This window comes from Mesocricetus auratus, unplaced genomic scaffold (genome assembly GCF_017639785.1).
Source record: "Mesocricetus auratus isolate SY011 unplaced genomic scaffold, BCM_Maur_2.0 Super-Scaffold_100008, whole genome shotgun sequence".
Classification (NCBI taxonomy): domain Eukaryota; kingdom Metazoa; phylum Chordata; class Mammalia; order Rodentia; family Cricetidae; genus Mesocricetus; species Mesocricetus auratus.
In genome coordinates this window covers 72,920,608-72,936,509 of record NW_024429192.1, presented here as the reverse complement: position 1 = coordinate 72,936,509, position 15,902 = coordinate 72,920,608, and the positions used below count along the sequence as shown (strand labels likewise).

At 45.8% G+C, this 15,902-nt stretch overlaps 1 protein-coding gene across 1 annotated transcript in view; it reads right to left on the bottom strand.

Annotated features, from left to right (window-relative positions):
• Nucleotides 1-3,406: 3,406 nt before the first annotated feature.
• Crkl (CRK like proto-oncogene, adaptor protein) overlaps nucleotides 3,407-15,902 on the bottom strand; it is a 28,054-nt gene continuing 15,558 nt past the window's right edge. The window contains exon 3 of the mRNA XM_005077558.4: nucleotides 3,407-7,195. Coding sequence (XP_005077615.1) covers nucleotides 7,061-7,195 — 135 coding nt within the window. The 3' untranslated portion in view covers nucleotides 3,407-7,060. The remainder of the gene's footprint in view (nucleotides 7,196-15,902) is intronic.

The following is a 15,902-nucleotide window of genomic DNA, read 5'->3' as shown; positions in this document are numbered from 1 at the left end:
AGCCAAAATGCGGAGAATACGTGACTATTGTAGTGCTCAGCCATGAAGGGGTCTGTGTCAGGCCGTTTCCTCCAGGCTCAGGGAGAAGCACAGCATGGAAGAGGGGGCGGCAGGAACGTGTGGTGTGGAGGATGGGGAGGAGTCCTACACAGTACTGTTTTCTGGACATCACAGTCCTTACACTCATGGACTCACAGAAGCTATGGTTGTCTGCTGCTCAAATCCTGCTCAAGATAGGTCAGCATTCCAACAGGCGGCACTAATTGACTCAGTAGGTTGCTTTTTTTTTTCCTTCTGAGCTAAGGACTGAAGCCAAGGCCTTGCTAGGCAAGAGCTCTACCACTGAGCTAAATCTCCAACCAGATTCGGTAGCTTCCAAAGAAAACAAAAAACAAAAACCAAGAAAGGCATGGAAGGGGTATGTTGGGCATTTGGGGTAGCTGTGGAGTGGGGATCGAGATTTGGAGGTGAATACGATCAAGGTACATGAAATAGAAGAGAAAATAAAAGATCTGTGGGGAATTCTTTTGAGACTGTCTCATTTAGCCTAAGCTGACCTCAAACTTGCTATGTAACCCAGGATGACCCTCTTGCCTCTGCCTCCCTAAAGCTGGGGTCTAGGCATGTACCCTACTCTAGGTGCTGGTGGCTGAACCCAGAACCTGTTCACACTACAGCTACATCCTTAAAACTGAGTTGTTTGAACCAGGGTCTGGCTCTTGCTATCCTGTAACTCACTGTGTAAACAAGACTGACCTCAAACTCACAGAATGTTCAGAATGCTAGGATTAAAGGCGTGTACCACCACCACTGTTTTTTTTTTTTTTTTGGTTTTTTGAGACAGGGTTTCTCTGTATTGTTTTGGAGCCTGTCCTGGAACTCGCTCTGTAGACCAGGCTGGTCTCAAACTCACAGAGATCTACCTGCCTCTGCCTCCTGAGTGCTGGGATTAAAGGCATGCGTCAGCACTGTGCAGTCCTGGTTTGTTTTTGTATTTTTCTTTCTGAGACGAGGTTTCACTGAGTTGCCCAGGCTAGTTTTGAACTAACTCTAGTTCAGGCAGGCCTTGAACTTTCATTTCAACTGCCTCTGGAGTAGCTTCGATTATAGTCATATACCAGCAGGTCTGATTAGCATTTATTCTTCAGAGGATGGAGAGACTGAAGTTAAAGGAGGTGAGGGACCCTGGTAGTTTTTGTGTCAACTTGACACAAGCCAGAGTCATCAGAGGAAGGAGCCTCAGCTGAGGAAAGGCCTCCATGAGAACCAACTATAGGCATGTTCTCAATAAGTGACCAGTCAGGTGGGTGGTGCCAGCCCTGGGCTGGTGCTCCTGGGTTCCAAAAGAAAGCAGGCTGAGCAAGCCAGGAAAACAGCTCCTCTCCATGGCCTCTGCATCAGCTGCTGCCTCCAGGTTCCAGCCTTGCTTGAGTTCCTGTCCTGGCTTCCTTAAGTGATGAACAGCAATGCAGAAGTATAACCAAATAAGGCCTCTCCTCCCCAACTTGCTTTTTGGTCATGGTATTTTGTTGCAGCAATGGAAACCCTAAGACAGACCCCTTCCCTCAAGAGCTGGTAGGTGGCAGGGCTGGAACTTGAACTGACGGGCTGAGTTCCCTGTGCTGGTGTATGTGGTGCTGTGGGAGTTGGAGAGAAGAGACTTGCCACCCTACACCTATAGCATCCAAGTTCTGCGGTTAGTGACCCCGTCTGCTGCAGCTCCCAGGGACTGCTGGCAGGACAAGACATGTAGGGCTAGGCATGTAGGAGGTGCTTTAGGGAGTGGAATAGGGGCTGCCGAGTTTGAGGAAGGGCGTTAGTGTAGCGGCTGGAAGAGGGTGGCCACTTGGGAAGAAACCCTGGCATGGGGTCAGTTCATTATGGACCCTTGGGGCCCAGGGCATTCGGCTTCAGGTTCCTGCTATAAGGAATTATTTGGGCAGAAATAGGGGGTAGCTGCCAGAACTCAGCCACCAGGGCCTCCTACTCTTGGTCCCACCAGACCCCACCAGCTCCCCACTCCCACCCCACCCCACGAGAGTAAATGGGTGCATCCAGGATTGAACACTTTCTGGGGTCCTCTCACCCTCACCTGAGACCAAGGCCAGGTTGTCTCAGGATGTGAGGTCCTCTGTCCCTACACTCGGGAGGCAGGGGGCAGTCATTGAGAGCTGTAGCTCTCTGGGGGATGGGTGTATGGGGGTCTAAGAGATGTGAAGTCATGTGGGCGTCGTAAGAACTGGTCAGTGAGGCCTGGGCTTCAGTTCAGGTGTAGTAGAGGGGTTTGGAGCAAACCGTTTCCAGTACTGAGTTGGGGAGAACAGCTCTATGCACTTTATGCTGCTGGGCTATCGGCGCCCAAGCCCAAAGGCTCCTTAGTGTGTTGTCTCTGAAGTAAATGGTGTGTGTCTGAACCCTACGGGGCTAGCTCCTCTCGGATGCAGGTGGCATTAGATGTACTACGGCCATTGCCCAGAGATTTCTGGAGTTGGGGTCAGAGAGGGTGTGCACTGGCAGTGGTTCTAAAACCTCACTATACTTTGCCCTCCAGCCCTCATGTCTGTCAGTCAGAACTGGGCGAGTCTCCGTCTGAGCTGCTGGCAGGGGATAAAAGTGCTGAGGTCTAAAGGGTGGAGATCACAATCTCCTACTAGATGCTGGAGGTCTGCGTACCTCAGGTGCAGGCCTGCAGACAGTCCTTCTCATTACCTTCTAAGGCGGAGACTGCGAGCACGCCTGCCTGCACGTGCCCACAATTCCAGCATCTGTAGGCAGGATTCAAGTTCTAAGGGGTTGAATGTCTTGATACGAGAATAAAATGTACATAAAAGGCGAAATGTACATAAAAGGGGAAGGTGACCCTGGCCAAAGGAGTTTGTAAGACTTTTTTTTTTTTTGAGACAGGGTTCCTCCGTGTATCCCTGGCTGCCCTGGAACTCTATAGACCTGGCCGACCTCCACCTCAGAGACTGACCTGCCTCTGCCTTTTGGGAAGCAGGAGTGCTAGGACTAAAGGCGTGCACCACCATCATCCAGCATTTGTGAGGCTTTTAAGTAAGTCATCCACACAAAAGTTCCCTCCCTGGAAGATCCTCAAAGCTGACAAGGAGGTCCATATACAGACAGGATGGGAGCAGACAGGATGGCTTGCTTTCCCTGACCACTAAGCTCCTTGGGTTAGTTGATGCTCAGCAGATACTCAACACAGCAGAGCCACCTTCTGCACCTCCTGTTCGGAAGGCTAAGTCCACGCGTGGGGCTCCCACAGCACTCACTATACCCTGAGAACAGATACTTCCCATTTTTGGGTAAGGGAGGCAGGAGCAGCACGAGTGAGTCTATGTGAGTTTTAAGGGTTGGGAGAGGTTGGTGGGGGCTGACTGAGGACACACTGAAACACCGAGGCTGCTGCCACCGCCAGCTGGTGCAAGTTTTATTGAGACAATGTACAAACAGGCCATGGAAACAAGGGTTTTGATGCTGGGACCAGTAACGTAAAATGGAATACAAAAATAAAAAGGCACTAATCTGTTAAGAAAAGACACTCAATGTATTCTAAGAATATAAGTCATTTAATACTGTTAATTTTATAGCACAAAATAAAACAAGCTATGATCCCCAAAAATAATTTTAAAAGCTTACACAGAAAATATTATTGCCTGACGCTTATGATCTTTAAGTTATACATGTCAAAAGAGTTTTATGTCGTTTTAAAACACACAGTGAAGACCGTCTAGAAGCAAGGCCACCGTTCCTCCTGTCTCAGAGAACTGTCCTCCTGCTCCTCTAGAATATACAAGCAGCTCAGTGTCCAGACTCACAGTAGTCCCAGGGATGTGGTTCTCTGGTCCCATGGTGAGGAGTCCACAGAGAGCATTAGTCTTAGGTACTGTGTTACAACAATCAAGGATTCACTCATTTTAAGAGGTTAATGAACATAATATTAAAAGATTAAATTATAAACACCTGGAACAAGAACACATCATCCCTTAAAAACACTCACTATTCTGAACAAAAGTTACAAGAGCGGTGGCCATCAGTCCTGGCCCATTCTGTCTGTAAACAGCTGGAGGAAGGCTGGCACAGCGTCAGGGACGTGCAACTCCAAGGGAGGGCAGAGTCTCTTCCGTTCTGGTGAGCAGAGGGTTCTGCGTTTGGGTGACCAAAGTCAGTGCACCCTGGTAACCCTGCAACAGGTGGCGTCAAAGCAGTGCAGAAGTGACAAGGCTGCCTTCTGCACGGGAGGTCCTGTCCGGGAACCAGGACTGCAGTCTAGCTGTCTGCCTAGTTGTTTCCTTCTCAGACACAACAGCCACGGTGAGTGGGTTGTCACCCCGTACTCTTGACAACACAGCAGAGCAGACCATGTCATGATGATGGTCACAGAAGGAAAGCCCCGGATCACATTCCCCTCTGAGGCCGAGGGTCTGCCCAGAGTGGGACCTAGGCAACATGCCACTTTTTATCAGTGCGCAAAGAAAATTTTCCCAATTAAGAGACTGATGAGCTTTTAAGTCAGGAAATTACTACTTTTGGCACATATTCTGAGAGTTCTGAACTTGTCTTTATTTCCAGCTTTGGATCTGAGGGAGCTGTAGAAACATTTACAGGGGCCAAATTAGCTGATTTCAGAAACCAAACTCCAGGTTTATGGGACATTTTGATCCTGAACCTACACGCAGCCTTGCTGGTCAACAGACTCGAGAAGGGAAACCCTGTTCTCAAAAATGGCTGCCTGCGCAAGCAAGCTGCTATAATCAAAAGGCACCAAGCCCCTTTAGTTAAATGTAGTTTCAAAAGACTTTAAGAGCTGGGTGTGGTGACTCAAACCTTTGTAATTTCAGCCGAGGCTGGGATGGAAAATTTGAACCTAGCATAGGCAATTGATGGAGATCACATCTCAAAATGTAAAAAGAACTCAGTGGCAGAGGGTTTATGTAGCATGTGTAAGGCATGAGGTGCAAGCCCCAGTAACAGGGTGTGACTCCTTGGGGTTGTGTCCTCTGTGAACAAGGCATGTATCCAGTGCAGGTATCAAAAGGCATAGGGCTAAGCTGGGTCACTAGCTAGAAGGCAAGTATTGTTCTAGGCAGGGTTTGGGGCTCACTCAACAGACCTGGCTAAACACTGCAGCTTTCAGAGACAGAAAGCTGACCTCTATCACTTTTTTTCTGGAAAATCAGACAGGGAAACATGATGACACCATCCCCAAAAGACCTTTTTGTCACATGAGCATTCTTTAGTATGTCACTTATCAGCTTGATGGAACACTAATTTAAAGAGAAAGGGATAAGGCTCAAGACGTGGCTCAGTGGCTAAGAGTACTCGCTGCTCTTCCAGAGGACCCAGGTTCAATTCTTAGCAACCACATAATAACTTCCGTTCCAGAGGATCCCACGCCCTCTTCTGGCCTCCTTAGGCACTGCACCTATGTGATGCACATTCATATATATAGGGAAGACCCCACACACTTTGGGGGGAGGTGTTCCTAAAACAGTCTCTCTCTAGAGGCCTGGCTGTCCCGTAACACACTACAAAGACCAGGCTAGCCTTTAACTCTTTGAGACCTGCTTGCCTCTGCCTTTCTGAATGCTGGGATTAAAAGTGTGTGCCACCATGCCCAACACACACACACACACACACACACACACACACACACACACACACACACACACACACACACACAACCCTTTAAAAGATAAATATAGTGGACAAATGATTGTGTTAGTTTTGTCTCCTGAATATATTTCACTAATTCTCACAGCCTAAGAGCCAGGGCCACAGTTGCAGATGTTGTGTAAATGCTGGAGCTACTCTAAGTCACTGCTACATTTCTGGGTCTGCTGTGGTGCTGTGTGTGGAGGTGTGTCCTCGTCAGGGTTCAGCTGAAACAGCATACTACAGAAAAGTTCTAGAACCCAGGTTTGCCACGTGTGGATAAGGGATCAGACACACATTTGTACCAGCTGACTTGCATAATGGGTCATGGTATACGGGTTAAGGGTTCCAGAGGCTGCATCTTCTTTGCTCAGGAGCATTGTGTTCGGTTCCACTGAGGCTGTGGAATAGAACAGACAGTACTACCACTTTCAAGCTGCCTGGATAGGCTGGGTCTGGACAAGGGCTGACAAGCTGACAAGACTCTGTGGTGAATCCACTATTCTATAAACCTCACTAGTTCTTTTTAAAAGGGTGTACCATTGAAAAGCTAGCCAGAACTGACCAAGTGCTCCACCCTTTTCTGCTCAGGCTCCAGAGATTACGGCTCACCCTGGTTTTTCCCGGATGCACACAGCACAGCACACCATGACTGCTGTTTGTATGTACTGTTTGCCACATGGTACACAGGGTATCATGGCAACCAAAAGATAAAGGCCTCTACTTCAGGGTGCCTTTTATATTCCTTTAGTTACGCACAGCAGCTTCAGTTTGGAAGCTCAGGGACACGTATTGTTCCTTAGACTATCACAAAAATCCAACCTACTATTTAAAAATCTGTTCAGAACACACAACTCTAATGAATTAGTCTTCCAAAACCAAAACTAAACAAAAGAAAGTGGAAACAAGCCAGATTTCAGAAGTTCGGACAGAACTGTCTGGAGTTTACTTCCTCTGTCGTCCCAAGAAAAACAAGTTGGCAGCAAAGCCACTGCTCTGTAGCCCAGCAAGGGCAAGAGCTTGCAGAGGCTAACCCTCTCCATGTGGACGCCAGCAGGCTCACACGTTCTATGACAAGCACACAGAGTCAGCCTCAAATACAAGCAAGGCAGTGATGAGAAGGAAGACCTTTCTGTGTTCAATTCTCTCTACCTGTGCACTTCCACCAGTTTTCCAGTTTATAATCCAGAAGAACTCTAAAATCAGCTACTCTTTGACAGCATGACTATGATACAAATGCCAAGAGGCAGCTGCTGGAGGCATTCCAAATGTACAGGAGACCGCCAATGTATGGAAGCTGGTCACCAGCAGCTCGGTGTGACTTGCATGTGAGAGACTGCTTCCCACTTCAAAGGAGACTATGACAGGCAGAACAAGGCAGCAGCAGGGACGGCAACAGCAATCACTCGTTGTCATCTGGGTTTTGAGGGTCAAAGATTTTAACGTGTGTGAAAGGGAAAAGCCCTTTGCGCCCATTCACCTCGCCTTCCCATTGGCCATTTATATTCATCCTTGTGACCTTCACAATGTCACCAACCTGTAGGGATAGAGAAGACAAAATTAGCATCATTGTGCAAACAACAGAAAGACAGTTTTACATTAAACCACACATGCTTATCTATCCAGACTAGGGCTACCCTTTTTTCTTCAGTGTTTGGACCAGAAAATCAAGTACTATAAAGACACAAAATATCACCAGCACACCCAGGACACATCTCAGTTGGTAAGCATCTGTGAAGCAGCTTCTGAGCACAAAGCAGTCATCACCCCAGTGGTTACTAATAAATGAACATACAGGTGCATGTCAAGCTGCACAGGCTGGTGCTCATAATCCCAGCATATAGAAGGCCAAGGCCCAAACAAGCTGGTCTCACTGAGATTCTGTCTCAAAAAAGGAAGTATATTGCTTTGATAGTATATATTTTTAGATTTATTTATTTGTACACCTGCAGGCCAGAAGAGGGCACCAGATCTCATTCATTACAGATGGCTGTGAGCCACCAAGAACTTGCCATGAAAGCATAAGGTCCTGAATTTCATCTCCAGAATACAAGAAAAAAGGGTTGGACATCAGCAGAGAGCTGTAACAAAACCTGGTGAGGCAGAGGAAGGTGAATCCTGGTAGTCTAGCCTACTTGGTGAGTTCCAGGGTCACCTAGAAACCCTGACTCAAAAGATGGACATTGCATAAGGACCAACACCCGATGTTGACCTCTGACTCCTCATACACAAAACACAATGACAAAAACATGTATGAAGGAAGGGAAGAAAGGAGAGGAGAGGAAAAGAGGGAATCTGCTCACCTTAATCACAGGAGTGGAACTTCTATCAGCAACATCACCTCACTCACTATGGCCCTAAGTATCCATGATGCCACCCTGAGCTGTTCCCTGACCTAGTGGGCAGTGGGTGGATGTGAGGGACAAGGTCTTACTACATACGTAACTGAGGCTGGTCTGCCCTCCAGTCCCGAGTGCCAAGCTTACAGGTGCAAATCACCACCTGAAGTTTCCTTAGCTCTAAGCTTCTGAAATCCATAAAGATATAACTCACCAAGCCTGATGACATGAGTTCAATTCTAGGACTCAAATGATGTAAGGAGAAAACAGACTCCTGTATGCCATGTTGCCTGCCACACACCATGCTTGTTTGCATACACACATATACACGATAAATAAAAAAATAGAATGAAACAGACAAAAATGCAGGTGTACGAATTCTATCCATTGCTGAAAGACAGGCACCCAGAGTTAGAGATTAGTTTGCTCATCTAAGAGAAGCTAGAAATTTTATTGGAAAAGAGGTCTTTGCTGGGCAGTGGTAGCGCATACCTTTAATTCCAGCACTAGGGAGGCAAAGGCAGGTGGATCTCTGAACTTGAGACCAGCCTGGACTACATAGTGAGCAGCCCAAAAATACATAAATAAAAGAGGTTTTCAAAGCATTTTGGGGATCCAGAGAGTTCTGGGAAGTACTTTCAGGGCCCAACAAGTATTTATCTGATCAGGATTTTCAAAATTGTATTTATATAATTATCACAAAAAGTATAACCAAAGGTGTGCTACCATTGCATATTAACCTTCACTGTTCTGATAATCAACTTTTTATGATCTTTAGAAGGCTAGCCTAGCCGGGTGTTGGTGGCGCACGCCTTTAATCCCAGCACTCGGGAGGCAGAGGCAGGCGGATCTCTGTGAGTTCGAGGCCAGCCTGGTCTACAAAGTGAGTTCCGGGACAGCCTCCAAAGCCACAGAGAAACCCTGTCTCGAAAAACAAAAAACAAAAAACAAAAACAAAAAAAAGGCTAGCCTAAAAAAAAAAAAATCTACCACTCCTTGCAACAAAATAAAGTTAGAAACCAACGGAACCCTGAGTTGGTACAAGACTGCATGTGTGCCAAGACTGTAAGTTGTCCATGATGTTCCCAATTGCTTCTGCCCATTGTAATTTTCTAAAAAGATGGGGTCTCAAAGTACATTGGGTCTGCAGAGATAACTCAGTCATTAAGAAAACTTGCTGCTGTTCCAGGATACAGGTTCAATTCCCAGCACCCACATAGCAGCTCTCAACTGTCCACAACTCCACTTCCACGGGGATGCAATGCCTCCCAGACACTCAAGTGGGCACAGATATACATGCAGGCAAAACACTCACATCCATGAAATTTTAAAAATGTTTGGCATGTATGTATTTGCGTGTACTGTGTGCACATATGTAGGAGTGTGCGTGGAGGGCTGATGTGTGGAAAGGGCAGTTTTCAGAAGTTAGTTCTTTCCATTGAGTGGGGCCAAGGGGTAACTCGGGTCCCAAGACAGGCGGCACCTTTACCCACGGAACCATGTGGCTGGCCCTTAACTAGTATTCTTCAACTTTGCCAGTAACAGGGGTCCTATGAAACTAGTAAAGGGGAGCCAGAGGTAAGAGTATATATCTTGCTGGTACAATGCTTGTCTAGCATGCCTAAGTCCCAGTGTCTGAGTCTCAGCACCACAAAGGGCAGGGGAGGTACATAAGAAAAATGGCATTTCAAGTGGCAGATGTTAAAAGAAATGAAGGGGGAAAAAAAAATCACACACCGAGTTACATGTTGTGGCGTGTCTAGAATCCAGCACTTAGAAACTGAAGAAAGGAGGATCAGGGAAATGAGGGTTAGCCTTGGCTACACAGTGAGATCAAAGTCAGTAGCCTTGACTCCACCAAGTCCTGTGTCAAAAAGTCAAAATTAAGTAACTGTATACATAATAAATAAATAAATATTTTTAAAATGTGAGAAGCAGAAGCAGGCAGATCCTGTTGAGACCCTGGGTGGCCAGATGGTTCAGGAGATACAGGCACCTGCCCTACAGTTGGACCCCACAGTAGAAGGAAGAACACCAGCTCCTTCAGATGTTCTTAGGCACACACATAAATACTTATAATAAAAGGAGGAAAGCACTTTCCCCACCAAACTACTCCCTGGTTTTAGCATGGGAGGGATTTTCTAAAGACATCTTTTAGAGGACTAATGGGCATGCTCCATCCCTATGATCCTAGCACCCGAGTCGCTAATACAGGAGGACTGCTTATCTTGAGATCATTGTGGGCTCCAGGGTGAGAGCCTGTATTGACAGACTCTAATCTAATCTTTGTCAGCCGGGTATCACAGTATTTATGTAGCCCAGAGTGGCCTGGAATTTACCATGTAACCCAGGCTAGCCTTGAACTTTTAATCCTCCTGCTTCAGCCTCCAGTAGATAGTGACTACAGGTATATGTCAATATCCAGGGAACATTCTTGCTTCTGATATGGTGTGATCATGGAAAAAAAGCATCATTGCCAGTAAAGAAACAGAAAAAAATTTCCAAAAATTAGTTGCAAGAACTGACATAACACCTAGGACAGTAGTGTAAGACAGGCTCCTGCGCTGCTAGCTACTATAGTAGGGCTCAAAACCAACCTGGGCAACAAAGTAAGACCTACTCCAGAAACAAGAGTCTGGTCTGTCCTTATGGGTTTGAAACCCAAAGGCTAATTTCCATGGGCCCTGGACAGTCACACACCACCACAGCACCAACAATGCACTAATGCCTTGGGGGAAAAGCTTCCCATTATTGGAATGTGACAGAGATGAGGTAAGTTGTGACCTTGTGTGGACCTCCAGGGCTGATCAACATGATATGGATATAAACTACAGCCAGCCTGGGCTGGTTCTAGCCCACCCTATCTACAGAAAGGATTGCCTTGCTGAGCTGCTTCTGCTCTGTGTTTCTCTGTGGGACACTGAGACTGTTCTAAGACACGGACACTTAATTATGCTCAGCATACTGCTTCATCTCAGCAAGCAAAAGCAGAAAATGGTGCACAGTGTTGTGAAGCTGTAACACTGGGAGGCAGGAGACCCCTTCCAACTGGAAGGGAGGGAAACACACAAACACATCCTTATTGAATTCAGGGCTTCCTGGCTAAGTATCCTGTCTAAAACAAACAATACAAAGCCAGAACACTGTTAATGTGAATTTAATTCTAGGCAATGAAAGAAAACCAACTAATGAAATAGAAATCTGAGAATCCCAGCCAGTCATTGAAGGGAACTTGCACAACAGGCTTTGAGAAAGCTAATTCCATGGTCTCTGCATCAGCTCTGTACCTCCAAGTTCCTCCCATGAGCTCCTGCCCTGACTGCTTTCCATGATCACAGTGATGTAAGTGTACGTGAAACAACCACCCACACTGCTTTTCATCAATCAAGGTGTTTCATGTCAGCAAATGAAACGCCAACTAAGACAAATGTCCACGCCTGTAATCCCAGCACTTGGAAGTGGAAGCAGGAGGATCAGAAGTTCAGGGTCATCCTCAGCTGTACAGCAAGTTCAAGGTCATAGAGGTCCTACATGAACACAACAAAACACACCAGTCTTTGAAATAGTTAGCCAGAAACAGGAGAGAGTGGCCAAGTGCTGGACACCTAATCAGAGTTAACAAGGATTCAGAAAACAGAAAAAAAGACAAAATTAAAAATTCCAGAGGAACAACAGCAGAGTCATACACATATGTAAGACCAGTCCCTGGAGCTGGATGTGGTGTGCACCTACCTGTAGTTCTGATGACTTGGGAGGTTAAGACAGAGGATGAAACCATCCTAAGTGAGGTAACCCAAAACCAGAAAGACAAATACAGTATGTACTCACTCGTAAGTGAATACCAGACATAAAACAAAAGATACCCAGCCTACACTCCATAACCCCAGAGAATCTAGAACCCTCTTCCAGAAACAGATGGAAGCAGATGTAGAAATCTAAGCTCCTGGAGTACAATCAAAGTGAGGGAGGAACAATAATATGAACAAAGGAGTCAGGACCATGATGGGGAAACCCACAGAATCAGCTGAGCTAGTGAGAGATCACTGACTCAGGTCTGACAAAATGGGGAACCTGCATAAGACCAAACTAAAGTCCCTTAATATAGGTGACAATGTTGTAGCTGGGACAATATATGAGGCCACTGGTAGAGGGTTCAAGATCTAACATTAAAGCACAAACTGACTTAGTGGAGCCCATTCTATACGGAGAGCCTAGACACAGGGGTGTGGGTGTGAAGAGATGCCTTGGTCCTGCCTCAATGAGACGATAGGACAGACTTAGTAGACTTCCTAGGGGAGGTCTTACCCTCTCCATGGAGCAGATGGGAGGAGGGGGAGTGGGGTGAGCAGGAGGAGCAGAGAGAGGAGAATCTAGGATTAGAAAAATGTAAAAATTGAACACACACACACACACAAAAGACAAGGGATGACTTGAACCCAGGATTTTCTTCCTTTTTCTTATTTTATGTGACTAAAGCTCCATTTAGATACAAACTCAGCAAAGAAAACACTCCTAAGTGTGTGTACCCAAGACAAGTTCACACGGTAAGAAATTCTCTGCCCACTGTCTCTGCCACTTTCTAAGATAGGGTCTGCTCATGTAGCCCAGGTTGATCTTGAACTCCTGATGCTCCTGTTGTCACAACACCACACCTGGCTCTCCCCCCCCCTTTTTTTTACTAATAAACACATACTAGAATATGAGAGAGAGTATCTTTAGAAGGAAATAAAGCATTTTCTGTGAAATGTAAAATGACTAAGGAGACACAATCCCTAAAACCAGCTCTGAGAAACTGCTTGTTTCACACTACAGATTAAAGCAACGCCAAGAAAAATGTGAATCTCATTAGCTCTTTTGTAACATGTGTAAACCTGTTCCTTGCTGTCTTTTGCCACTTTGGCGCTTTACCCAACCCATCTCTGTGTTCATCTACTGGTGGATGCTCAGTGATGTTTCCAGGCCCTTCATGCACACTCTTTCCTCTGCCTTCACTGGCTTACCGTATTTACCCTTCAAAACTCAATCTAAGGGTACCTCCTCCAGGAAGCCTTTCCAGACCACTTACTTACACCTCCTTCCCTATTCTCCTTGGTACACACATCACCACCCTAGTTGGTTATATGAATGTATAGCTAATGGACAAATATCGACTCTTCAGTTAGAGAATTTAGGTAATTTCCCATAAAAGTCAGGATATAAAATAGGCCCATTCTACTTTCCCATCTTGCTTCTCAGGTAAGAAACTACAAGGAGTCTGTAACAACAGTACTCTTGTTCCAACTATTATCTTCTAGTTAGAGATCTTTTAGCATGCTTACATCATGTCAGGCAACCCATAACCGACTGGAACTCCAGTGCCAGGGTATCTGACACCATCTTCTGGCCTTCGGAGGTACTACACTCATATACACACCCACATACAGGATCTTTTGGAGAGGACAGGCTAGATTGCAGCCCTCGTTCGGGAACTTTCCTAGCAGCCCTCTATGGCTCCACTGAGACCAATGGAGCTCTGCTGTCTTTCCCTTCTTTCACGCTGGAGACTGAAATTACACTCAATGACATCCCAACTTTGGCTGTTGTTTTTACCTTTTTGGGACAAGGTCTCACTGAGTTGCCCAGGATAGCCTTAACCTTTTTATCATTCTGCTTCAGCTCCTTGGGCAGCTGGTATTACAGGCCTGCAGCAAAAGACCTGGCTGTCTCTGTTGTCAAGGAGCAAGGACACACATCTATACATTTTTTACACGTCACAAATCACTTCTTGAGAAGCAAGAGGAAAATAGCTCTATTTGCAGGGAACCTTTCAAAGTCAACTTACTTATTCAAACTTTGCAGTGTGGGAAATCTAACTGAGAGCTGATCTACATTACCACCCTCAAATATTACTTTTACAGGGAAAAACAAAACAACACAAAGTCACCAACTCCATCACTCTTCTCCTTGATACTACCTAAAATGAGGAAGTTCCAATGACTGGCACATTTTGCCCTACTTTTCCTCAACTTAATTTTAATACTTTCACTAATAACCTAATTGCAACAGTCCCAAGAGAACTGTTTTTTTTTTCCCCAAGATCAAACAGGCATTACTATCCGAATAGTTTTAGAAGACAGCAAAGGCAGAGAAACATTACTTTCTTATGTCACGGCCAACAGTTTACAGGGAACACCTCAGGGGCAGTAAAGAACTTCTAGGGTTCCACTATCACATTCTTCCAGTGAAGCACCACATAAAGCCTGTGATCATGAAGGTTTGGTGACAGCTGGGTCAGCATCATGAGAAATGGGGTTTGAGAGGTCAAGTATGGGTGTTATCTTAAAATGTACATCATTAAGCCTAGCTCTCGTACTCACAAACCTCTAGGTTATCCCTCTATAACACCTCTAACCCTACTCTGCACATGCCAAGGAATGTACCCATACAACAAACACCATCTCAGTCTCTTAGAGTCAAAGTCAGGCATGGTTAGTATATTCTCATAATCTTAGCTCTCAAGGATGCTGAGGCAGAAGGACAGGCAGCAGAGTTTGAGGTCAGCCTGGGATGCATAGTGAAATCCTATCTAGAAAAAACAAAGAAAACAGAATCAGACTTCAACAAAGTGCATGAAAGTTTTCACCCTGATGTATTCTGAGTCCTATTCTGAGATGACAACTATCTCAAAAGGCAATGTAAACAGGATGGTATTTCATTTTGCTTTGTTTCTCTGAGTTAGGGTCTCCTATTGTCCAGCCTGGCTCCTAATCCTGCCTCTGTCTCTCTAGTACTGGAATTGCAAGTATGTGCTATATACCCAGAATCACGGTGGAAGGTATTAACAGCCCAAAGTATCCATGGGTGAGGTGTGGACCAGTCAAGATGGGGGAATGGAAGATGGAAAGATGGCTCAGCAGTTAAGAGCATTGGCTGCTCTTTTAGGGGACTTGGGTTTAGTTCTTAGCACTCACATGGTGGCTTACAATCACCTGTAACTCTAGTTCCAAGGGATCCAACACCTTCTTCTGGTTTCTGAGGGCACTGCATGTACATATGTAAAGACATACATAAAGGTGTTGGGGAAGTCTTTTGTCAATAAAGCACTGTTGAGCCCATAGGAATCTAGTTAGGAGGGACTAGGAGTCCAGGAGGATTCTGGGAAGGAGAAACACAGGAAGTCGACATGTAACCGCCATGGGGTAGGAAGCCCGGAACTATTCTCCGGTAAGAGAAATACTTAGATTAACAATTATGGGGTAATTACTTAAGTCAGAGCTAGCCAGTAAGAAACAAGCAAGGCCAACAGCTTCATAATTAATATAGCCTCCTGTGTGTTTATTTGGGACTGATACGGCTCTAGAACCAGGCTGGCGGGAAGGCATTCTCTCAAGGAAAAAGCTTCTCTTTTACATAAAGGAGATGTGTGGGCAAAAATACCATACACATAAAATACTAAAATATTAAAATAACAGAGCCAAGTGTGATAGCACATGCCTTTAATCTTAACACTTGGGCAGCAAAGGGAGGTGGATATCTTTGAGTCTGGCATGATCTATGTAGCAAGTTTTAGGACAACCAGAGGTACGTAAGGAGATCCCATCGCTAAATAAGAGGTGTGCCTCTGTGTGTGTGTGTCAGATAGACAAAGAGAGAGACACAGACACAAAGACAGACACAGAGGAGAGAGATACAGAGGAGGGAGGGAGGGGGGAGGAAGGGAGAGGGAAAGGGAGAGGGGTAGAGGGAGAGAAAGAGAGAGAGAAAGAGAGAAAGAGAGAGAAAGAGAGATGGGAGAACAAGAGCATACTTGATAGCTGGGCATTGATGGAGCATGCCTTTAATCCCAGCACTCAGGAGGCAGAAACAGGCGGATCTCTGAGTTCCAGGCCAGCCTGGGACTGTAGGCAAGTGCCTGCCCCTTACTCT